The 27244-nt window shown below is 39.0% G+C and overlaps 1 protein-coding gene across 1 annotated transcript in view; it reads right to left on the bottom strand.

Annotated features, from left to right (window-relative positions):
- The window catches only part of CNTN3 (contactin 3), a 408740-nt gene that overhangs the window by 70520 nt on the left and 310976 nt on the right, over window positions 1-27244 (bottom strand). The window contains exons 12-13 of the mRNA XM_015102330.4: window positions 8156-8283; window positions 5728-5903 (exon numbers count right to left, since the gene is read on the bottom strand). Coding sequence (XP_014957816.3) covers window positions 5728-5903; window positions 8156-8283 — 304 coding nt within the window. The remainder of the gene's footprint in view (window positions 1-5727; window positions 5904-8155; window positions 8284-27244) is intronic.

Raw genomic sequence — 27244 nt, 5'->3', positions numbered from 1 at the left:
GAGAGGCACTAAGCTTAAAGCATCTTAAGATACAGAGCCTTTTCTAAAGAGCTAAAAATCATATTGGTGACGGATTTCACTGTTGACTCAATGATTGCTGCCAGACCTCCATATTTATCTTTTAGGCACCTGGGAGGATGTTAATCAATGTAAACGGGATATGGAAAAAGATATGTACTAGTTTTGATGTTAGCAACACCAAACTTTTGAGTTAATTACTTTTCTTTTGTTATAAATCACTGTACTCCTTTTACTTGCTCTATCTTTGCTTATGTAAGAATGTAACTTTATTTAGTGGTTTCTGAGAGTGGCACCATACTTTGAGAAGAACAACACAAATAAGTCTTCTGGTTCACAAACTGTTATCAGAAAAAAGGCTGTAAAATGTTAATTGGCCCTCTGGCCGGAAGATGATGTAAATTACCTAAGACAGGTATGCAGAGAGAAAAGCCTGGTTTTGATAAGAGTCTGGGCTGCTAACGCTGCATAACTTTGTATTACCCATTGATCTCTATGTACAATCAAAAAGGTATAAAAGGCCTTCCTAGACAATAGAGGCTGGGCCAGTCATTGGAAGGACTGGTTTCCCCGTGTCTCCTCTCTAATTTCTGGCTGAATTCCCATCTGGGGCGTGGAGGCTCGCCATGTCTACTTACTTGTCCCGGCTTCTAAGATCCACGCAAAGGGGAGCCCAAGGCGGGGCACCACCCGATATTCAAGAGGACGCTGGCGGCCTAACGTGGATGGTGAAAGTTCCTTGTCTTGGAACTTTATTGGCTTTCCACGTAAACCAAGTTATTCAGCATCTTTTCTCCACTTAATTTTCCTACTACACGATTTATTCCTAATCTAATCTTATATTAATAAATAAATAAGTTTTTCCTCGCCAACGCTGTCCCCACTTCGAATTCCCTGGATCCACCAGGGCTGGACCCTGGCAGGCAAGGGCATCATCTAGTGAGCAAGAGGATCTAGACCTCACCTGTACCTGAACACAAATTCTCTGCTTCTCTAATTATACCACATGGCGCCTGCAAACAAGATTTGCTTGGCCAACAGTGGACTTAAGTGGAAGCCTTTTATTGTTGACTTAGTTATACAACTTTGATTTGTCCTATGGAACAAATCCTGTATTTGACTTATATTTCTCCTTGGTGATGTGTCAATTTTCTTTATACAAGTAGCTTAACAAGCTTTTCTGAATGTTAGACATTCTGACAGAGCAGAAAACTGAACTGCTGTTGAGACAGGAGGTATATAGGTGGGACACAACAATAAGATTAATGAAGAAGGGGTGCAGCCTTTAGGATGTGATAAAAACTGGACAGAACTGGCTGGAACCAGCTGAATGCAAGGTGGAACGGAGAACAGTCTGGTCATTGACTTTTAGCTCACTGTATCTTCATTACAATACTCAAAACCAGTCTCTTGTGCACCATGAGAATTCTGAGGTGGACCATAAAAGATCAAAAAGTGGGCAGTAGCCCAGTTCCTGGGGATCTGCATCCTTCCCTAGAATAGTAAGAATATTCTTCCGACTCCTTACAGTACGCAATTACTCAGTCCATAAAAACCAACAATCCCATGCCCTGGGGCCACTCTCACTTTCTGAGGCGGTCCCTGTTCTGCCTATGGAATATCTATCTCTCTCTATAAACTTGCTTTCACTTTACTCTGGCTTCTTCTTGATTTATTTTCTGCATGAAGCCAATGACCCTCACTTGGTGACCTGTATTGGACATGACAATTTCCTTTCCTCCAACAGTCATCATGCTCCTTTGGCATGATGTACAAGCCTATACAACAGATTTAACCTAAATTTTTAGAAGTTGTTTTGAGTTTCTGGGTTTTTCTCAAAAGGTGTGTGCTTTTTATAACAAATGAATGAATACTGAGTTCCCAGAGTAGTCTCAAGGAGAAGTGGATGAAACAGTTTAAAGCTGTATGCTTGATTTTCCATTTTTTAAATTCTTTCTCTCTTTTTCTTAAAACAACAACAACAACAAAAAAAAAACGAATGGCTCTTAGACTATCCAGCTTTCTAGACAACTTTCCCACTTACCAGCTCCTTCCTCACATTCTGTTGCTTTTGAACACAGGGAATCTATCTATGAACACAATGCGATAAAAGAAAAGCAGACTTCCTAGATATTAACGTGAATGCTGCAATGAACAATCAGAGGATAAAGCGTTGTTATCCGACTCCCTTCTCATGCAACAGAAAACCAATTTATTTAATAGCCTGTGCTTAAGGGTAATGTCATCTTATAAGGCTTACCATTTTGCACTGATGGGAGAATTTAAGTTAATTAATGTGACAAGTCAATAAAAAATTCATAGGCTGTGATCAGGATGTTAGAAAAAGAACAGAATTGGCAAGTGATAGGGTTAATTCATGAAATTGCATGGTTCAGATACCTCTTGTAGAGAGATGGCTGACTTAATACTTTATGTAGAACCTATCAGTAGCACAGCAGCAGTTAAGTAACATTATTATCTTGAATATTCTCAATTCTAAGATCCTCTTAAGAAAGCAGCTGTCTACTTCAATCTTAGCAAATGTTTCTTTGAGGATGTTTGATGCATATAAAATCAAAATACTTTGAATTTTTAGTATATCAACATATATTTCTTTAGCATTAGCTCAGATGGAGGACATGGTATTGGATAAAATATTATCAACCGTTTAAAATCCAGAGGATAAATCACAAATACTGTTATCTATAATATGCAGAAAAGCAAATGTTTTAAATCAAATTCTTTATGAATTAGGGTAAGAGCTGGGTTACAGGAGAAGCATTTTTCTGATTGGATAAGCAATTATTGTGAAGGTAACATTCAGCCTTTTTTTTTTTTTCCTCCCCATTGCCTCCTCTCCAAGTAAACGCAAATGATAAACCCTAAGTGTGGAGTAAAGAGCTGGCAGAGGATACTGGCATATGCCTTTTCCTGTTGTGATAGAAGAGACAGGTGATTTTTTAAAAAAGGCATTTAAAGCAACAGTGAAAGAAATGGTAATGCTTTGTAGCAACTGATGAAGTTCTTAAAAGTCTTGAATTAGTCAGAAAAATTTGGAAGGTTAACTAGAACTTTGAAAACAAAGCAAGCCAGGTGACAGCAAATAGAAACAGCATTGAAATTGTACTTAACTGTGGCTGGATATCTAAATGTCTCCAATTTCTTGAAGACCATTTGTAGAGGGTCAGTAGGGCTGCTATAACAAAGTAACATAAACTGGGGGGCTTCAAACAACATACTTTATCCTCTTAAGAGTTTTGGAGTCCAGAAATCTGAAATCAGGATCTCTCTCCAAAATTTCTAGGATAAGACCCTTCCCTGCCTCTTCCAGGTTCTGGCAACTCCAGGAACTCTAGGACTTGTGGAAGCATAACCTCACAGTGTCTGCCTCCACCTTCACGGGGCCACCTTCCTTGTGTCTATGACTTCACAAGGCGATCTCCTCTCTGTGTGTTTGTCAGTGTACAAATTTCCCCTGTCTTCTAAGGACAACAGTCATACTGGATCAGGGTCCATCCTATCCTAGTAAGACATCGCCATAACTTCACTAACTATTTCTGCAACAACCCTTTCCAAATAAGGTCACATTCTGAGGTACTAGTGTAAAGGACAAACTCTTTCTGCGTCACCTTTACGGTCAACTACTCTACACACACTCAGAACACCGAATGTGTGTGTCTTCCATACCAGGCAAATCTCCAACACTAGGTCTGGTAATTCAATTACAGGCAGTCCTATAATTCAATTCTGATATTAACTGCCTGGAGATAGCATCAGATTGAGTCTCAGATTGCCATCTGTACTCCTCACCAATCACTTATAAACTGCTGTTCCCATGACACGCTCCTTGGGCTCAAAAATGTGCTAGAATGACTCACAGAACTCAGCGTAGTATTTATTTATTTTATGGTACTTTAAACATTAATACCATAAAGGATCATTAAGAATGCATCTAAACATCCAGAGGAAGAGATGCATAGGGTAAGATCCTGAGGGGTTCCAAGTGCAAGAATTTCTATCCCAGTGGATGTGGGGTGTGTCACCCACGAAGCATGTAGCTATGTTCATCAACTCAGAAGCTCTCTGTGGTGAAAAGTACTTTACTTTTGGGATGCTTATGGGAACTTCATCACATAAGCCTGGTCAATCATAAATTCAATCCCCAACCCCTCCCTCCTTCCTGAAGGATGAGGTTGGGGTAAAGTGAAAGTGAAAGTGAAAGCGAAGTCACTCAGTAGTCGTGTCCGACTCTTTGGGGTTGGGGTAGGGAGTGCTGAAATTCTAGGCTTCTAATCATGGCTTGGTCTTTCTCGTGACCATCCTGAAGCTATCCAGGAGCCCACAGATTCACTTCATTAGGGCAAAAGAGGTTTCATCACCCCAGATAGTCTAAAGATTTTAGAAGCTCTTTGCTAGGAACCAGGGACAAAGACTAATAATTCTATTTCACAGCTAAGCATTAGGATTAGAACAGATCTTTTAAGGGGACACCATTCAGGTGGCTCAATGGTAAAGAATCTGCCGGCCAGTTCAGGAGACACAAGAGACACAGGTTCAACTTTGGGTTGGGAAGATCCCCTGGAGAAGAAAATGGTAATCCTCTCTAGGATTTTTGCCAGGAAAATTCCATGGACAGAGGAGCCTGGCAGACTACAGTCCATGGGGTTGCAAAGGGTCAGACACGACTGAGCATACACACACACATTCAAGTTTTAACACCATCCTTTGACGTTGCACACAATCCTGACACATTACTAGGCCCATGTATATACATATGTACTTTTAATAAATACTTTCAAATGCATATAGCTGAATTAACCATCATATTGTTTTGTCCATAAGGAGAAAACCCAGACTTTATAATGATGCCCCACTGACATCTTAGCCAAAATGAGTGAAGAAAATCTTGTGTCGATGCAAACTGGCTGGCCTTGTGATTCTGGATTCACAGACATGTGGCCAGGTATGAGGTCTGCTGTTTAACTCTGGGTGGTTCACAACACTGAGTCCCTTCTCAGCAGTTCTCCTCAATGTGTCTATTTTCCCTTGAAATTTATAATTCTTCCTCAAGTAGAACCATCATGCATGAGGTGACAAAATGGACCAGAAGAAAATATTTGTGTTTTGGAGACTCACATATTTAAACTTGGATCTAAGTTCCACCACTAACCAGCTCAGTGACATTGGGCAGATTAATACGTTTACAAATCCTTGATTTAAACACCTGCAAAATGACAATTCTTACCACTAACATCCAGCACCACTGCAAGAATTAACTGGGATGAAGAACCTGGCCTGATACATTGAAAGCACTTCATAAATGTCAACTTCATTCAATTTCATAACATTTTATGTTGAAAATAAACACTTGCATAAGAACACCTTCCCTTCTGGAAGGGAATACTAATGACAAAAGTATCACAAAGTACTTTTAACACAAACACAAATTTATGTTTATATTAAAGTAATATTTAACATAAATACAACAAACATTAATTTTAAATAAAATTATAATTTACAGATTGAAGTAAATGTGATCACTTTCTGGTAATTACAATGATAAAGTTAGATCATAGATCACTACAGAATTGAAACCCTAGTTGTCTCAAAGAACAAACATTACTGGCACAACACATATGTCCCTGATATTTCTATAGGGACAAAACATCAGAGACGTGTAAAAAGCATGAGGAAATTGTCATGACTTACCCCACCAACTTTCTCAAAGTGAGATCCATCTTTCTTAAAATCTGTGAGGGCCCCATTGAAATACCAGGTAAACATGGTATCTAACAGGGGGTCGTGTTGCACCTGGCAGGGCAAAATGACGCTCTCACCCACGGAGACATCCATGTTAGATGGTGCCAAAGTTATTCTCGTTGGTTCTATTGGGGAAATAATAAAGTGTTAAGCAAAGCTTCAGCATTTTTATTTTGATAAAAGCAATTTTCACAGGCAGATTGTTAATCTCACTTATAGTATATATGACTGTATAAATATATATATATGTGTGTGTGTAAATATACCTCTATATAATGAAAAGTCTTCAAGATTAAAAGACATTTTGATGAAGACCCATAATATATTTCACTGCACACATAAATTCTTGTTAAAAGAATTAGGATATCTAAACCTACAGGCAATAGAAGTTTAAAAATTAAAGTCACCTGTAAATAAGAGTTATAAAACTATTACCAAATCAATTTCATTTTAGTTTCATTGCTTCATGAAATATAAGAGTAGAAATAGAAATCACTGCATTTTCAATGATCGGAAAATATACTACTACCAAGGTTTATAGACTCAAAACTTTTGAGATACTACAAAAAAAATGTTTTGAATAGGTAGGATACTTAGTTAAAATGCTAATTAATTTCTGTTTCTTCCCAAATGCAAATATCCACATGCACATTTCTGTCATCACAGTCCTTCAGCTTGTATGAATTCAAAGTTCTCTGACTCGACTTTTTCATTGCTACTCCCCATTTCTTGCTCCATGTCACAGCAAAAGTCTTCAAAAGAGTCATTTACTATGTTTTCTACAACAGCAGTCTCCTGATGCTCCTCCTCCCCCACCCTGTAGCACCTCAGCCTTTCTCATCTTGGTTGTTTGGGCTGATATTCTTGCACCCTGCAGGAATGCTTCTCTGAGCACTCATATCCAGTTTGTCAGCCATGCCAGTGACTCCACACTCAGAATATATTTAGATCTGAAGGCCTCCCGTTCATCAGCTGCTGCTGCCTCTCTCGCTGTGGTCATTATCAGTCCCGCCTGGATTACCGCAATGTCTGCCGGGACTCCTCCCACTTTGGCCCTTGACTTTCCATAGTCTGTTCTCTACTGAGCAGTGAGAGTAAACCTTTAAATATACACTTTCCATCATTTCATTTCTCTGCTCAAAACTCTGCACCGGTCTCTACTTTTCACTTCAACTAAAACCTGAGTCCAACTAAGTGCTAACAAGGGTTACAAAACCTCTACAGGATTGTCCCTAAGAAATCAACTGAATTCCTTCATCTCCATGAAATCTTGGCTCACATCTCTCCTTCTCCGATCACCTGGTTTCATGCTCCAGCTTATGTTTCTCAAACACTCCTCTGGTATTTTCTGCTTGTGTGAATTTTGTTTTCAGTGTAAGTATTTCCTTGCTTTATATTCCTTGCAGTTTATTTATATACTGCTTATTTTCTTTGTGCCTCTGGAAGCAGGTACAGTGCATCTTGTCAGTTTGTTTACTGAATAACCCAAGAATGTTGTTGCGTTGTGTTAGCTGCTCAGTTGTGTCCGACTCTTTGCAACCCCATGGACTGTAGCATGCCAAGGTCCTCTGTCCATGGAATTCTCTAGGTAAGAATACTGGAGTGGGTTGTCATTGCCTTTTCCAGGGGATCTTTCCCAACACAGGGATCAAAATGGTATCTCTTGAGTCTCCTGCACTGGCAGGCAGATTCTTTACCACTGCACCAGCTGGGAAGGATAACCTAAGCACAGTAGGGACTCAATGTTTTTCTTCGACGAATAAATGAACAAAAATATAATCACAACTCTAAGTAACTCTGATTACTTAAACCAAGGATTACTTCAGAGATTTAAACATCTCCAGAAAATATTAAAGATATTGAAAAGGGAAAAAGTGTACCAAAGATTTGACATAATAGAACAGCACAAAATAAAAGTATCGGAGTAGCACATGCTACTTGCAGTTCTATTGACCATTATGCCAACTAGTAACTTGCGGATTCCTGGTACACACTGTGATGCGTAAGGAAATATTAAGAACCGTTCTCCGACTGTCACTTGTTAAAGATAGTGAAAGTGTGAAACTGTTAGTCACTTAGCCATCTCCAACTCTTTGCAAACGCATGGACTGTAGCTCACCAGGCTCCTCTGTCCATGGAATTCTCCATGCAAGAATATCGCAGTGGGTAGCCATTCCTTTCTCCAAGGGATCTCCCTAACCCACGGATTGAACCTGAGTCTCCCGCATCAGAGGTAGATTCTCTCCCATGTGAGCCAAACACAAGGCCAGCCTTTACAGTGCACTGTGTATCATGAGAAACATTCTATCCCTCTGATCTTAGTAAGAAGGCACACAGCATATCCCCATGTAAAGAAGTCTTTAAGGAAGGCACCTACCTGTAACAATCAAGTGTGTTGTGCCATTTGCTTTCCCAAACTGGTTTTCTGCTATGCAGGTATAAATTCCAGCATCAGCTTTAGTTACGTTGACAATTTTCAGTCCTCCATCATTTAGAAAAGAAGTTCTAAAGGAAATACAAATGAAACAAATAAGTATCTAGAGGACACTTGTTTCCCCAAAGTAAATAGAATTTTTTAACAGAAGTATCACCCTTAGCTACTATATGTAACGCAAGATAAAGCAGCCCCTTAGCCTTCTTGGGTATAAAGAAAATTAAAACAAAATTAACATACACATGCACACAGATGACTAAAAAAAGACATTCTACCAGTTTGAGTATTTCTCGATATTTTTACACAAATTTACTTAAAAGCAATACCAAGTATTTTACCTGATGTCAAGGATTCCTTTATCATATAGGTGTGGTATGTTTTCCAAAACTACATGAAGATTACTCATGGTTTAGCCTTCTCAATTTGGAGAAAACAAAAAGTAGACAGGACACTATTTTCCTTAAATGTGAAATAGCTTATGAGAAACAAGAAACTCCCTGGCCTTTAATGATGAACTTGGGAAAGTCATATCTAACCCAGTATAAATCCAGATTTGCAAAAGAACATGCACATGGTCACCCATGAAATACTTCAGAGAATTTGGACAACGTAAATGAATATCACATTTGAATTTCTGAGTGTACGCTTAAAGTACTTAAGGCTTTTGCATTTAACTAATTAACAAAGGACATAGAACTGAGTACCTCACATGTGCTAGACACTGTCAGAGTCTCTGAGATCACAGAGTGAGCAAGAGAGAAAATCCCTACCTCGTGGAAAGAACAGTCTAGTGAGTGGCACATGCAGTAAATGATGAAACCGGTAAATGCGGTAAGTTCAGATTTTTGAGAAGTAATCAGAAAGATTCAGATGGGGTGATACAATAAAAGCAATGGCCACAGGGAATGTTTCCATGAGAGAGTGCTTCCGAAAAGCCTCTTAGAAAAGGTGCCATTTGAACTGAGAAAGAAGAATGAGAAAGAGCTGACCTGTCATTAGTCTGACTCATGAATCTTTATTGCCCATCTTGTCTACCCAGAATTATTTTTCTTTTCTTTGAATCCCTAAAATCTTTACTGTCTATATTATGCATTTAATGCCTTGAATACTTTTGATGATTTACGGTTCACATCCCTGTTACCTGAGTGTCCTACCCAAATGAGTGGTAAGCTTCTTAAAAGATCTGCAACTCCAGCATCAGCATGGCATGATAAGTGTAAATCCTGGTAAAAACAATGCTCCAACTTCTGGGTGACACAGTACAGGAGACAGGAAAGATGCTGAGGACCACAGACCAGAGTTGGAGGATCTCAAGTCAATCTCTAAATATTATCCTATTTGTGGAAATATATTTAGGTGTGTGTCAAAATATGTGACTATTAGGACAAGTTTATGTATCAAAATACACAAGATACAGATTCATGCTGTATATGTATATACATGTGTGTATGTGCATATATATTAATTTGTATGTATTTTTCATAGCTTATGATTCACCTTCACTTGCATGTTGGTTATATTTTCTTGGTGGGAAGTTTGCAGTGGAATCAGAGCTGACACATAGGGACGTGTTCATGATCCTGGGTAGAGATACCCATGACTGTGAGTTGCTTATATGCCTTTTTTTTTTTTTTTGACATGTCCAGGTATATTTCAAATACAAAGGTTTAAAAGCAATGGCTTGGACAGCTAACCAGAGAACACACAGCACTATTTTATCTCAATTTGAAAAAATACAGTGAAGGGTTAAAAATTCTAAGATTCTGTAAAAAAGGTGCTACGTCTGATTTCCTTCCAGAGGCCCTGCCCTCTTTGCTGGGTGTGAAATGTAATCTTATCACTTTTGCAAAGGGATGATAAAAAAAAAAAACTCTTTATACCTTATCATAGAACAGATATTTTCTTAAATAGTGCGCAATAATAACTGAAAGAGAAAAGCCTGCAGGGAGGTACACATTGAATGAAAGCTTAAGACACAAAGATTCTTTGGAAAAACATGGGGAGTAAGCTTAGAGAAATAGAAATCTGATCACTAATCCTGCCTTATTCCCTCCTGCCCAATTCTGGCTTAGACCTCCTTCCTGGCATCTTACTACCTGCAGGAAAAAGATGACATCCTAAGCCTTAGCTATATCTTCCCATCAGGACCTTGCCTCTCTAACTACAAAAGGCCTCATGAATTCTACGCTTTGTTTGTTTTTCTCAACACCCAAGCCTTCTTTTAATTGGTTTTGTGCTTCCTGTCTTGGGGCCTTTATAAAACCTATGTTTGATAAATGTGTACTCAATCAGATTTTGGTCACGTCCCTGAACCCATGGGTTGGATTACATCTTTCTCTACTGATTATACATCATCTGTGCCTTTGCCATAGCAATGGGCAACTGGCCAATTATATACCTGTGTACTTATCTGGCTAATATTTTCCTCCTCTTGTGAGTTTAGAGATGGTAAGGTCTTTTGAAGCACAGAGAGTGGATAGTATCAGGATTTTCCATCACTAAATTCCTAGAGCCTTGAACTATTTCTGGTACAGAGAGATGCTCAAATATAAAGCTTGATGAATGAATAAATTGATTGCCTGCCTTTAGAGAGTCAGTGTAGAGGAGATGGGATTAGTGAAGGCAGATTTCAAGGCATGGAGAACTTTACAAATTACAAGAAAGTAAGTTCACAGATCAAATTGCCAACACCTGCTGGATCATGGAAAAAGGAAGACAGTTTCAGAAAAACATCTGTTTTTGCTTTATTGACTATGCCAAAGCCTTTGAATGTGTGGATCACAATAAACTGTGAAAAATTCTGAAAGAGATGGGAATACAGACCACCTGACCTGCCTCTTGAGAAACCTATATGCAGGTCAGGAAGCAATAGTTAGAACTGGACATGGAACAACAGACTGGTTCCAAATAGGAAAAGGAGTACGTCAAGGCTGTATATTGTCACTCTGCTTATTTAACTTCTATGCAGAGTACATCATGAGAAATGCTGGGCTGGAAGAAGCACAAGTTGAAATCAAGACTGCCAGGAGAAATATCAATAACCTCAGATATGCAGATGACACCACCCTTATGGCAGAAAGTGAGTAGGAACTAAAAAGCCTCTTGATGAAAGTGAAAGAGGAGAGTGAAGAAGTTGGCTTAAAGCTCAATATTCAGAAAACGAAGATCATGGCATCTGGTCCCATCACTTTATGGGAATTAGATGGGGAAACAGTGGAAACAGTGTCAGACTTCTTTTTTGAGGGGGCTCCAAAATCACTGCAGATGGTGATTGCAGCCATGAAATTAAAAGATGCTTACTCCTCGGAAGGAAAGTTATGACCAACCTAGATAGCATATTCAAAAGTAGAGACATTACTTTGCCAACAAAGGTCTGTCTAGCCAAGGCTATGGTTTTTCCTGTAGTCATGTATGGATGTGAGAGTTGGACTGTTAAGAAAGATGAGCACCGAAGAATTGATGCTTTTGAACTGTGGTGTTGGAGAAGACTCTTGAGAGTCCCTTGGACTACAAGGAGATCCAGCCAGTCCATTCTAAAGTAGAGATCAGCCCTGGGATTTCTTTGGAAGGAATGATGCTAAAGCTGAAACTCCAATACTTTGGCCACCTCATGTGAAGAGTTGACTCATTGGAAAAGACTCTGATGCTGAGAGGGATTGGGGGCAGGAGTAGAAGGGGATGACAGAGGATGAGATGGCTGGATGGAATCACCGACTTGATGGACATGAGTTTGGGTGAACTCTGGGAGTTGGTGACGGACAGGGAGGCCTGGCGTGCTGCGATTCATGGTGTTGCAAAGAGTCAGACATGACTGAGCAACTGAACTGAACTGAAACTCAGAAAGTGTGCAGATGTATACACACATATATTTATGTATGTATGCACATATGCATGCTTTTTCTCTATATAAATATATGTATGTTGTTGCTGCTCGGTTGCCCAGTCATCTCCGACTCTTTGCGACCCCGTGGACTGCAGCAAGCCAGGCCTCCCTGTCCCTCACCATCTCGTGGAGTATGTTCATTGCATTGATGATACCATTCAACCATCTCATCTTCTGACGCCCTCTTAAATGGGTGTGTGTGTATATATACACAACTATACATATGTACATAAATATACATGTGGAAAAGGAAAGATGAAGCAGTAGAAGGCTGGGTGAAGAGAATTCAACAGCTCCTAAGGTAAGAGGACTGAAAATACACTTGTACTATTAAGCAAGATGCTAATAACAGGGGAAGGACTGAAAATAAGGGGAAGAGAAATGGGGCAGGGGGTGGGGAAAGAGAGAAAACTGATTGAGAAATGTCTCGGAGGACGAAGGAATGAGAATGAATGAATGAACAAGGGCAATGTTCCTGACTGAGTCTGGCTGCTGATGTACTTGTTAAACTTTTGACCAAGATCCCCAAAGAACATAGCTTCACTCAGTAAATTTTCCCTCCCACTGCTTTAAAAAGAAAGTGGAGATTTGCTGGAAATTTTCATATTTAAAACAAAAGAAAACAAACAGACAAGTGAAAAAAAATCAAGTTGATTTCAGAAATATGGTATCAGAAGGTCTTGAAGACATTGAAAGGCTGAGGCAACCTTATCTGTTCTGAGTTGGAGGGTGGAAATAGAACTGGAAGCTCCAGGAGGTGGGCAATCAACCACTTCTGAGATTAGTAAGTGATAAAATAAAGATGTCTACTGTTGCCTGAACAAATATTCAACTTAAGCATAGAACTTCTCCATTTGAGTACCACAGAGCAGAGATAGGCAATTTCAGATCTCTTCTCAAGCTATAAACTAGTGTAACTGTCAACCTTTGACCACAAATATAGAACTATTTATTGTTGGAAGAACTAGAAATCCTTTAGTGCATGAGGTTTAATGACTCTAAACAAGCAGGCCTAGACTCACAGCTACGTTAAGATAAGTAACAGTTTAAAAGGCAAGGCTGGTACCTCGGGAATCGCACAAAAACTCCAAAACAAACATATTGACTCTCAAAGAATGCAAACTCTGTACATTGTAAAATTTTGAGCTAATTGGATATTTTCTTCCTCAATTGGTTCTTCCAGTCAATTCTAAGAGGCCCACAGGGTATTTCACACAACATAAAAATAAACAATATTCAGTAAATGGATAGAGTAATTGTTTCTCAACAGAAAACCTTCAATAACCCATGCTTCCCTACAGAGATTCGAAGTGAAAATTTTATACCACTTCACTATAAATGAAATTGCTTTCTGTGCTTTCTGGGAACACGATTTTCTGCAAATGGGTAGAGCTGAAAATGTAGATAATCATGAGTGCCTCTAGTCTTGGCACAAAAAGTTTAATGAAGATTTATAAGACTGAAATTCAGAAATGTGGTACACTGGTCTGATTTGAGAAATGTGTAATTTTAATCACTGTGGCATTTTATCTCCTCGATCAGTTTTATAATATACCTTTATATGAAACCTTTTACTGGTTTTTCCTTTTGTAGTAAAAGAGGTTAAGTATTTCACTTAACTTCATGCAGTCAATGGTTAGTTTGGAATAAGGAAACTTAATTGCTTTATGCTTCTCTAATGGTCTATTCTGTAATTCAGTGATAGCATTAAATTTATGGCTGTTAAGAAACTCTGTCTGCTCAGAAAGTAGACTGCTGTCTATGCAACACTGACCTGTACTATATGATGACATTTTAGCATAAAAACACACTACGTTTCAGAATGGAAAAAGTATGGAGTATTATGCATGCAAGGCAGGAAAACATTGTTTTCCCCCTGCCTAGGTTCTGAATATTACGGTAAATTATTCAACTTGAATTTTAACAAACACACAGCAACTCTATATTTTCTCAGGAAGCTCATCTCAGTGGAGATGAGATCACATGAGACTGTAATGATTAAACCGCTCTACAGAAAATAACAAGGCTATTTTGGACTTCATTTTCTGAGTACATATTGTAAGAGACGGATGCTTACAATTAGCAACAAGAAAAAAGTACTCATGATGCATAACTATAGGATAAATAATGACATTTAAGAAAAGCAAATATAAATCGATGAAAATGCATGAGAAAATAAATGCCAGAGACAAAGAGCACAGAGCGTATGTTTTCATTTACAACCAATCTCACTCCTGTACGCTTGGTAAATAACGTCTCTCTACTGAGTTCAAAGATAACCTACAAATAGTATTTAGGAAAATAATATTAGCATTTTCATCCTTTTAGCTATACCATTTGGAACTTTCATCTTATGAATTCAACAGTGTTAGTTTAGTGATTTATTGATGAGAAAATCTCCAAGGAAAAGAGAGACAGAGTAGAGAAGACTCAGCAGTTAATTATCCTATATTTGAGTAAGTATCAGGCTAATAATATGCAACTCTGTTACTGTGTTGGATACACATGTTACACAGAACAGGCACCTGAAGTCCTAAAGAAATAATACAGTGTGGCCTGACTTTGTAGCCAAAATAAATATGCATTTCTCACATTAATACTTACCCATAGTCATAAGAAGAGAATCAACAATAAAAGAACATTTTGATTACATTTATAAAACTTTTCCAAATGTGTATCTATCATAACAAACATATCTGGAGCTAAATTTATTGTTATGACAGAGACAACAGTTCTTCTCCTAAAATGGACTCACATTTATAGAACAAAAGGCCCATAAAAAGAGATTTCGTTTCGAATGATTATATAAAACTATTTAAGTAATTCATGAAGCCTCGGCAACAACCCATTAGAAACATTACGATTCTCATACAATAAATCTGCAAAAATTACAAATACTCAGATGAATGAGTTAGTAAAACAAACAAACAAACAAACATGACAAACCAACAATTCTCTGATGGCTCATGCATCCAAAGAAAACCTCCTAAAGAATATTTACTACGATTCAAAGGGGCCTCATGCTTGACACTATTTTTCTCTGCCTGAAACATAAGTTCATGAATCAAATCAATGTAAATCAAGATGTCAGCTGTATTACAGGAAAAGGGAGTTCAAAACTGCTTCAGTGAGCAGCTGTGGTTTCCTGACACCTCACCCCAGAATTAACAGAAGTGGTATGGACCTAATAGAAGCAGAAGATATTAAGAAGAGGTGGCAAGAATACACAGAAGAACTGTACAAAAAAGAACTTCATGACCCAGATAATCACAATGGTGTGGTCATTTACCTAGAGCCAGACATCCTGGAATGTGAAGTCAAGTGGGCCTTAGGAAGCATCACTATGAACAAAGCTAGTGGAGGTGATGGAATTCCAGTTGAGCTATTTCAAATCCTGAAAGATGATGCTGTGAAAGTGCTGCACTCAATATGCCAGCAAATTTGGAAAACTCAGCAGTGGCCACAGGACTGGAAAAGGTCAGTTTTCATTCCAATCCCAAAGAAAAGCAATGCCAAAGAATGCTCAAACTACTGCACAACTGCACTCATCTCACACACTAGTAAAGTAATGCTCAAAATTCTTCAAGCCAGGCTACAGCAATACATGAACTGTGAACTTCCATATGTTCAAGCGGTTTTAGAAAAGGCAGAGGAACTAGCTGGATGCCAATATCCGCTGGATCATCGAAAAAGCAAGAGAGTTCCACAATAATATCTATTTCTGCTTTATTGACTATGCCAAAGCCTTTGAATGTGTGGATCAATAAACTGTGGAAAATTCTTCAAGAGATGGGAATACCAGACCACCTGACCTGCCTCCTGAGAAATCTGTATGCAGGTCAGGAAGCAACAGTTAGAACTGGACATGGAACAACAGACTGGTTCCAAATAGGAAAAGGAGTACGTCAAGGCTGTATATTGTCACCCTGCTTATTAAACTTCTATGCAGAGTACATCATGAGAAATGCTGGGCTGGAAGAAGCACAAGCTGAAATCAAGACTGCCAGGAGAAATATCAATAACCTCAGATATGCAGATGACAGCACCCTTATGGCAGATAGTAAAGAGGAACTAAATAAAGCCTCTTGATGAAAGGGAAAGAGGAGAGTGAAAAAGTTGGCTTAAAGCTCAACATTCAGAAAACTAAGATCATGGCATCCGGTCCCATCACTTCATGGGAAATAGATGGGGAAACAGTGGAAACAGTGTCAGACTTTATTTACTTGGGCTCCAAAATCACTGCAGATGGTGACTGCAGCCATGAAATTAAAAGACGCTTGCTCCTTGGAAGGAAAGTTATGACCGACCTAGACAGCATATTCAAAAGCAGAGACATTACTTTGCCAACAAAGATCTGTCTAGTCAAGGCTATGGCTTTTCCTGTGGTCATATATGGATGTGAGAGTTGGACTGTGAATAAAGCTGAGCACCGAAAAATTGATGCTTTTGAACTGTGGTGCTGGAGAAGACTCCTGAGAGTTCCTTGGACTGCAAGGAGTTCCAACCAGTCCATCCGAAAGGAGATCAGTCTGGGTGTTCTTTGGAAGGACTGATGCTAAAGCTGAAACTCCAGTACTTTGGCCACCTCATGCGAAGAGTTGACTCACTGGAAAAGGCTCTGATGCTGGGAGGGTTTGGGGGCAGAAGGAGAAGGGGATGACAGAGGATGAGATGGCTGGATGGCATCACCGACTTGATGGACATGAGTGTGGGTGAACTCCGGGAGTTGGTGATGGACAGGGAGGCCTGGCGTGCTGTGATTCATGGGGTCGCAAAGAGTCGGACACGACTGAGCGACTGAACTGAACTGAGACTTCCTGGCACAGGTATACGAGCACAGATCCTCCCTGTAAGGGCAAGCTCCCTTCCTGTACAGTAAAGAAAACAGCAGAATATATTCATTCTCTACAGGCAGACAGACCCACAGAGAACGAAGGAAGAGATCTGAGCTACTATCTCAAGGTCTTCCACCCAATTTTAGGAGTCAGATGGTTTCTCTGGGAAGGTATTGAAGAGAGACACAAGTCTTATGAAAATGAATGCTCTTCTTCCTAGAGACGAGCAGTCCTGGAATGGAGCCTACCTTCAACAATAACTATAGAAGCAAGATACCGTGTATGCAAAAGAGAAATGTCATTGACTCGAGGAATGTAGAAGGTGCTGGGCAATTTTTGGTTGCCCACAATCTACTTACCTTTCTTAAGTAGCCAACACTGATCTTTCTTTGAAGAATTCTCTTCAAAGAAGACTGTATGCAGTCTTGGAGGAATATTAACTAAGGTCCCCATCCTATCCTAGCCAAAGGGGAAATATGGAACACAGGGCTGCAGCGTTTCTCAAACTTCGTGTGCATGCTCAGTCGTGTCAGACTTTTGCCACCCTATGAACTGCAGCCTGCCAGGCTTCCCTGTTCATGGGGTTTTCCAGGCAAGAATAATGGATTGGGTTGCCATTTTCTACTCCAGGGTATCTTCTCAAACCACGGATCGAATGTGTTTCCTACAACGGCAGATTCCTTATCACCGAGCCACCTAGGAAGCCCTCCTCAAGTGTTTGTTGCCGTTCAGTTGTTTAGTCACGTCTGACTCTTTTTGACCCCATGGACTGCAGCATGCCAGGCTTCCCTGCCTTCACAATCTCCTGGAGCTTGCTCACACTCATTTCCATCGAGTCAGTGATGCCATACAGCCATCTTATCCTCTGTTGTCTCCTTCTCTTCCTGCCTTCAATCTTTCCCAGCATCAGGATCTTTTCCAATGAGTCAGTTCTTTGCATCAGGTGCCCAAAGAATGGGAGCTTCAGCTTCAACATCAGTCCTTCCAATGAATATTCAGGACTGGTTTCCTTTAGGAAACCCCAGTCCAAGGGACTCTCAAGAGTCTTCTCCAACACCATAATTCAAAAGCATCAATTCTTTGGCGCTCAGCTTTCTTTATGATCCAACTCTCACATCCATACATGACTACTGGAAAAATCATACCTTTGACTATAGGGACGTTTGTTTGCAAAGTAATGTCTCTTGTTTTTAAAACACTGTCTAGGTTTGTCATAGCTGTTCTTCCAAGGAGCAAGTGTCTTTAAATTTCATGACTGCAGTCACCATCTGCAGCAATTTTGGAGGCCCAAAAAAATAAAGCCTGTGACAGTTTCCATGTTTCCCTATCTATTTTCCATGAAGTGATGGGACTGGATGCCATGATCTTCGTTTGTCACTCTCCTCTTTCACTTTCATCAAGAGGTCTTTGTTTGACGAAAAGTTCCTCTTTGTTTCCTGCCATAAAGATGGTGTCATCTGCATATCTGAGGTTATTGATATTTCTTCTGGCAATCTTGGTTCCAGTAGGTGTATCATCCAGCCTGGCATTTTGTATGATGTACTCTTCATGTAAGTTAAATAAGCAGGGTGACAACAGAGAGCCTTGACATACTCATTCCCAATTTGGAAGCAGTCCGTTGTTCCATGTCTGGTTCTGTCACTTCGTGACCTGCATACAGGTTTCTCATGAGGCAGAGGTTTCTGGTATTCCTATCTCCTTAAGAATTTTCCACAGTTTGCTGTGATCCACACAGTAAAAGGTTTTAGCATAGTCAATTAAGCAGAAGTAGATGTTTTTTTGGAATTGTCTTGCTTTTTCTATGATCTGACGGATTTTGGAAATTTGATCTCTGGTTCTTCTGCTTTTGCTAAATCTAGCTTGAATCTGGAAGTTCTTGGTTTGTGTACTGTTGAAGACTAGCTTAGAGAATTTTGAGCATTACTTTGCTAGCATGTGAGATGAGTGCAATTATGCGGTAGTTTGAGCATTCTCTGGCATTGCCTTTCTTTGGGATTGGAATGAGAATTGCCCTCTTCCAGTCCTGTGTGCACGGCTGAGTCCTCCAGATGTGCTGGCATACTGAGTGTATGACTGCCACAGCATCATCTTTCAGGATCTGAATTAGCTCAGCTGGAATTCCATCACCTCTTAGCTTTGTTTGTAGTGATGCTTCCTAAGGCCCACTTGACTTCCCATTCTAGGATGTCTGGCTCTAGGTGAGTGACCAGACCACTGTGGTTATCTAGGTCATTAAGATCTTTTTTTGTATATTTCTTCTGTGTATTCTTGCCACTTCTTTTTAATATCTTCTGCTTCTATTAGGTCCATACCATTTCTGTCTTTTATTTTGCCCATATCAAACCTAATTTTGCACCATTCACCTGGAGGACTTGGTCTTTCAAATACCCCCTCCTGAGCCCACCATCAGATTAGGGGCCAAGGAGTTATATTTCTAATTTCCCAGATGGTTCTGGTGCTACTAATTTGGGGCTACACTTTTAAAAACAGTCATGTAGGCTCTGTCCTTTGGACTCACCCACTTCAGACTTTGATTTGTAACATAAGGATGAAAATAATGATTAATTGACTCATTTTAGCACTTGCCCTGACAAGATGTTGCAATGCAGGATTCCTGGAGCCATTCAATTCCTGTCCATTCCTAAGTCAGTTCTTACAGCTTACTTAACAATTTGTTCAATATCTTTGAATTGCTTCTCAGCTAGAGTGCCCAAATCCCTAAAACATATAAGTTCCTGGAAGTCAGTGCCATGCACGTCGTACCTGTTCAGTAAAATTCTGTCTTAACCAATGTGAAGGGTTCAGAAACAGTTTTCTACATAGAGAGAATGAGGTTTTTGTACAAATTGAGTGACCCTGCTATTCCAGTTCTAAAGTCATCCTCTTTTAGAGATGTCCATCCAAGTTTAAGTGGCTCATTTACAACTTTATGCAGTGTTTATCTGGGACACTAAGTTCTTTGAATATCTGAAAAATCTGAGGACTCCATCTGCAGAAAACACACACACATAAACAACTATAATAATAACAGATCTGATACAATTTAGGATGCATCATTTATGTTTCTGTGGACACCAGGTTAGCGACTCTTGGTAGAAATTCAACTCATCTGATGACACAGGTATGTTTAGAATCTCTTTGTTTTAGGCATTTCAGTGTGAGTCTTTTAAGCTGTGCTTTATTGAGCTTTTCTTTTTATAATGACTATGTGCATTTGATTACTGGCTGCTTATAAATTATTTTGCACAAAAGAGAGTACTGATATTACACAGAGGGACAGTCTTAGCTCCCACGTTCATTCATACACTGGAGTAGGTCGCAGAGTTTTCTGAGAAAAATCTCAGCCCCAATAACCTGAACTTGCTTTTCCCTCCTCACACAGAGGTTTAATCGTCATTATCTATTTTGACACAGTATCTGGTAATCCATCAGCCCTTAATTGGATGATATAAACTTTAACATTAATCCAACTGACTCAGCATTTGACTCTGCATTTCACAGCATCACCTTCTCTTTCTCCAAGATTCTGGACACTGAACATCACCTTGGAATAATTTCTATTTTCAAGCAGATTAAAACATACATGTGAGAAATAAGCTTCATGGAAAATTAGCTAAAAATAATGGCTATCTATTCCTCAAGAGTATTAAGCCTTAAAACTCAAGGTTACCTTTGGATTATGGGAAAGAAAAAAAAAAACTTTGAAAGTCATATTTCATCTTAAGGACATTAATTTATACATTCCTCAATGTTATCTCCATCACAATCCACTGAATTTGGACATATCCATTTGCATATTTTTGCCTAGGAAGAGCTGCATATCTCCTCATCAAATGGCTTCATTCAATCTTACAGACAGCATGGATTCTGTTATTAGCAGTATTAGTCTTTGCTCATTTGTTAAAAGCTCTGGGTCAACACTGTGGATCTCAACTAACTGAATTAATCTGTTGGCATATGTTTTGTACACCAACCTCAGACATTCATTCTGTAAGTATTTAATGAATGTGGACTATAGACCATGCTCTGTGATAAGCAAAAAGGATTTACTGGGAAAAATTTTTTCTGTCTTGATGAAACCTGTGTTCTTGGAAACTGGAACTCTGGCATGATTTTTCTCCTCAGTGTTCACTTTGTGAGTACTTTCATAAACTGTCCTCAAACTCATGAGGCATGATGTCAGGAAATGAAATTAACTAGAAAATATAAAGTCATTAAATCAGTAGAGTCATAAGCAAATAATAAATTTAGTGAGGTATAAGGTGTTTCAAGAACCTAAACTAGAAAAACATACTTTATATCAAGCTTTAAAAACAATTTTGCCAATTATGTAAATTAAGAAATACTGTAGAAAATCAAGTACCTAGTACAATCTTCAAGTTAAAAGGGCTTCCTTCTTTAGCATTTGAATGTAAAAGGTAAGAAAATGACTTCTTCAAAACAAGACAGATTATATATATTCAACCTCAATTACAGATTTTTTTTCTCAGAATTACATTACTCACAAAGGGTCAAATACTCTCGTGCCCCAACAAAAACTGCTTCAGCAATTAAGTCTACATTAAGATATTAATGTAGTCTACATTAAGATAAAACATTGCAAATAATATCAGTAAATGAGAAACAGGTGAAACTACAAAATGATTTTTTTTAATTTTTAAAAATTTGTTAGGCAGTAAGAAATGTAACTCTGTGTACCACCTGATTAGAACTTATATAACAGATTATAAAGAATTTATGTAACAGATTATAAATTATGAATAACTCCTTTCCAGCATAAGAATGCAGGAGGCAGCAACCATCAGTGCCTGTCCACATGCTTATTTCTTTTTTGATAGAAGTGCAAGGCCAGCTCACCTAATCATTCATTCAACCATCCTATCCATTCCACCCCTCTTTCTATTATGGGCTTCAAGAGGGGGGAAGAATAAACCAAAATACAGCACTTTTCATATTTTAATAGGAAGCTTCAAGTATAAATCTATAAAAAAAATCAATTTTATCCATTTCTAAGAAATTGTTGCAATAAATTAAATAAAAAACTTATAGGTACTTTAAAGATATGGGAAACTATCCAAAAAAAGAATAAAATTCGTTTCAACAAATACATGTTGAGCACTTACAACACAGTTTTCTGAAAAACTCACAGAGGAGTAAGGATTGGCTCCCACTCTTTAGAGACTTACAATCTAATGGCTGAAGGGGGTACATTTAGTTCATGCACAACTACCAATAAAATCTGATGGTCTGGTAAGAAATTTTGTATCTGAGGTACAAATTTATCCAGCTCGATCACAATACACACAGTAACCTTTTCTCCAATTCCTACACTTTATTTGAAATCAAGCCTCTAGTAAATACTGCCTGGACAACTCCAAGTTGCCTCCTAACTAGAGTCATCATGCTTTCCCTCTTTCTCTCCTCAACCCACTCTCCACACTATAACCAGTGTGGTCTTAACTAGAGCATGACACACCTTTGTGTTAAAATCTCCAGTGACTTATTATTCCATTTAAAATAAAACCTAACAGTTTCATTACGGTCTTCAATGATCTCATTTCTGGATTCCGCCCATCTCTGGTGCTATTGTTCAGCTGCTAAGTTGTGTCCGACTCTTTGTGACACCATGGACTGCAGCACGCCAGGCTCCTTAGTCCCCCACTATCTCCTGGAATTTGCTCAAATTCATATCCATTGAATTGGTGATGCTATCTAACCATCTCATCCTCTGCCGCTCCCTTCTCCTTTTGCCTTCAATCTTTCCCAGCATCAAGGGCTTTTCCAACGAGTCGGCCCATCTCTGGGACCCCATATTTAATTATTCTTCCTCTCTATGCATGATACTTCAGTCACACTGGCTTTGCTCTTGAGTCTCAAATAACTCAATTTCATTCCCATCTCCTGGCCTTTGTTTTTGTCAGTGCCTCTTCATGAACAGCACATCTTGGCATGACCCAGTGCTTCTTACTATTTAGTTCTTATCCAATAGTTACTTCCTTAAAGAGGCCTTCTTGAAATATTCTATATAATTAAATAACTTTTCCCCTTGGTGGCTAATATATTTGCATTTTTACCCTATTAAATACGGTCTCTCCTTCTCCAAGTCCCACGAGGAAGGGACCATATCTTTTTGGTTCACTGCGGTTTCCTCCCATTCCAGCACAACGCAAGGCATGTGGTGGGTGTGCTAGACTGCGTTTCTCAAAGTGGCCACAGAAGGACTTCCCATCCTAAATGCTCTCCTTTGAAGCCTAGGTGATCAAACTTCCACTTTGCTTGCTTAAATATTAACTCTTGAAGCTCTTATTGGCCTAAAATATTTCAGCTTCCCCTGAGGCTGCTATGTTTTGAGGGAACCCAAACTAGCCCATGTGGAACCCAAACTAGCCCAATAGAGAAGCCATGGGCTGGCCAGAGAGAGCAGTGAACAGCCAGCCCCCAGCTACTGGAGCCCCAACATAAGCCTGACTACAACCATGTGAGATGCTCTGAATAAACACTGCCCAGCCAAGCCTTTCCCCAATTCCTGACCCATAGAAACCACAAGAGATAATAAAATGATTGGTGTTTTATACTGTTAAGTTTGAAGGTGATTTGTTATGCAGCAATAGTTAAAGCGAACAGTTCAGTTCAATTCAGTTGTTCAGTCATGTCCGACTCTTTGTGACGCCATGAACCACAGCATGTCAGGCCTCGCTGTCCATCACTAACTCCCAGAGTCCACCTAAACCCATGTCCATCGAGTTGGTGATGCCATCCAACCATCTCATCCTCTGTCGTCCCTTTCTCCTCCTGCCCTCAATCTTTCCCAGCATCAAGGTCTTTTTCAACGCGTCTGTTCTTCTCATGAGGTGGCCAAAGTACTGGAGTTTCAGCTTCAACATCAGTCCTTCCAATGAACACCCAGGACTGATCTCCTTTAGAATGGACTGGTTGGATCTCCTTGCAGTCCAAGGGACTCTCAAGAGTCTTCTCCAACACCACAGTTCAAAAGCATCAATTCTTCGGCGCTCAGCTTTCTTTATAGTCCAACTCTCACATTCATACATGACCACTGGAAAAACCATAGCCTTGACTAGACAGACCTTTGTTGGCAATGTAATGTCTCTGCTTTTGAATATGCTATCTAGGTTGGTCATAACTTTCCTTCCAAGAAGCAAGCGTCTTTTAATTTCATGGCTGCAGTCACCATCTGCAGCGATTTTGGAGCCCAGAAAAATAAAGTCAGGCACTGAGTCTACTGTTTCCACATTTATTTGCCATGAAGTGATGGGACCAAATGCCATGATCTTCGTTTTCTGAATGTTGAGCTTTAAGCCAACTTTTTCACTCTCCTCTTTCACTTTCATCAAGAGGCTTTTAGTTCCTCTTCACTTTCTGCAATAAGGGTGGTGTCATCTGCATACCTGAGGTTATTGATATTTCTCCTGGCAATCTTGATTCCAGCTTGTGTTTCATGCAGTCCAACATTTCTCAGGATGTACTCTGCATAGAAGTTAAATAAGCAGGGTGACAATATACAGCCTTGACATACTCCTTTCCCTATTTGGAACCAGTCTGTTGTTCCATGTCCAGTTCTAACTGTTGCTTCCTGATCTGCATACAGGTTTCTCAAGAGGCAGGTCAGGTGGTCTGGTATTCCCATCTCTTTCAGAATTTTCCACAGTTCATTGTGATCCACACAGTCAATGGCTTTGGCATAGTCAATAAAGCAGGAACAGAATAAATATTTGGTAAGTAAATGAATGCTAAAATGAATAAACATGTATGGAACGGTGATCTAGGCTACAAAGATAGAGAAGATGAGAACCCAGGTGAGACCACCTCCTACATGAAGAGCCATAATACACTGTGTTAAATGACACAGTTGGGCCTAAAGAAGTCTCAAGGGTAAAGCAGAAGAAAGAGCTATGAATCTCACCTACTGGGCTTGGGAAAGGGTTCCCATAGTGAGTAATAATAAGATGGGCCTTGCTTGATAAGTAGGGGTTTGCTGGGCTGGGAGGAAAAGACATTCCAGCCAAGGAAATACAGAGTTATAAATGCAGGAATATATATGCAGACTGCAATAAGAGTTCTGCTTTGTCCTCCCTAAAAAAAATAAGAATTATTAAAAAGGCAATGGTATATACTCTTGATAATGTTAAAGGAGTCAATATTCTTATTCTGAGAGAAAGTTCCTCTTTTTTTCTATCTTAAACATTATTATCAGAAAATGTGCAAAGTTAGTACATAATGATATGACAGGATTCTATGACAAAATAGTTTTTCTTTAAATTTTCAGTGAAAGCAGGGATATAGAACATGATTAGGCTGTAGGCAAATGCACATGGGATTCTGAGGCTAGAGTGAGAAAATCTATATGACCATACAGATGTGGCATGGGGAGATGCACCCAGTAAATAAAACATCTATGCTGAGCATCGTTATGAATTAATGTACCCAGTTCTAACCCAGAACTGGCTGGAAGTGAATTCCAATGCCCAGCACATTCAAACTCATTAACCAGCTTTCCCCTATCAAAATCATAAACTGACAAAATATTTTTAAAGGTGCCCTAACTTTTACATCCATAAAAATCAAATTTAAATTATGGATTTAAGAACCACACAGTCATAGGCAAAATTTAGTTGATATAATTTTAGGAAGACATTAGAAAGCTGCCAATTCTTTAATAATATGTGGGTGGAATTTATTCACTTGAGGTTAAATAACATAAAACTCAAAACAAGTTGCTGTTAAAAAAGAAAGGTCTTTTTTGTTTTAAGAAAGGTCTTTGCTCATCTTTCTTTTTAACCCAGTCTTATTACTCTTAATGTATATGAGTAACATGATGGAAAAAATAGTATTAAAAATGTCGATGTGAGGATTAGCAGATGCAAACTGTTATATATAGGGTAGATAAACAAGGTCCTACTGTATAGCCCAGGGAACTATATTCAATACCCTGTGATAAACCAAAATGGAAAAGAATATGAAAAAGAATATATATAAAGAACATACATATGTATATACATACACACACGTGTGTGTGTGTGTGTGTGTGTGTGTGTGTGTGTGTGTGGTATGTGTGTAACTGAGTCAGTCTTCCCTGATGGCTCAGTGGTAAGAAATCCTCCTGAAATTCTGGAGATATAGGTTTGATCCCTAGATCAGGAGGGTCTTCTGGGGAATAAATGGCAACCCACTCTAGTATCCTTGTCTGGAAAATCCCATGGACAGAGGAGCCTGGCAGGAATCAGTCTATGGGACTGCAAAAGAGTTGAACTTCACTTAGCCACTAAAGAACAATAGTAACTGAATCATTTTGCTGTACAGCTGAAATTAACACAAAATTGTAAATCAAACATACTTCTATCAAATAAATTTAAAAAATCTGTATCAGCAGTAGCAGATACATTTTTTTGAGAGCCTATGTAGAAGCCACCACCATAGTGGGTGCTTCATATATTTCATTTGATTATTTTTATTATTGCAACTAGAGTCTACGGAGACAAAAAAAGAATGTAAGGTAGTACATTTGCTTTGGGTAGTATACTCATTATCACGATATTGATTCTTCCAATCCATGAACACGGTATATTTCCCCCTATCAAGCTACCAATGGTATTTTTCACAGAGCTAGAACAAATAATTTTACAATTTGTATGGAAATACAAAAACCTCGAATAGCCAAAGCAATCCTGAGACAGAAGAATGGAACTGGAGGAATCAACCTGCCTGACTTCAGGCTCTACTACAAAGCCACAATCATCAAGACAGTATGGTACTGGCACAAAGACAGAAATATAGGTCAATGGAACAAAATAGAAAGCCTAGAGATAAATCCACACACATATGGACACCTTATCTTTGACAAAGGAGGCAAGAATATACAATGGAGTAAAGACAATCTCTTTAACAAGTGGTACTGGGAAACTGGTCAATCACTTGGAAAAGAATGAAACTAGAACACTTTCTAACACCATACACAAAAATAAACTCAAATGGATTAAAGATCTAAACGTAAGACCAGAAACTATAAAACTCCTAGAGGAGAACATAGGCAAAACACTCTCTGACATAAATCACAGCAGGATCCTCTAGGACCCACCTCCCAGAATATTGGGAATAAAAGCAAAAATAAACAAATGAGACCTAATTAAAATTAAAAGCTTCTGCACAACAAAGGAAAATATAAGCAAGGTGAAAAGACAGCCTTCGGAATGGGAGAAAATGATAGCAAATAAAGTAACTTACAAAGAATTAATCTCAAAAATATACAAGCAACTTATGCAGCTCAATTCCAGAAAAATAAACGACCCAATAAAAAAA

This window comes from Ovis aries, chromosome 19 (assembly GCF_016772045.2).
Source record: "Ovis aries strain OAR_USU_Benz2616 breed Rambouillet chromosome 19, ARS-UI_Ramb_v3.0, whole genome shotgun sequence".
Lineage (NCBI taxonomy): Eukaryota > Metazoa > Chordata > Mammalia > Artiodactyla > Bovidae > Ovis > Ovis aries.
This window is presented reverse-complemented; position numbering and strand designations above follow the sequence as displayed.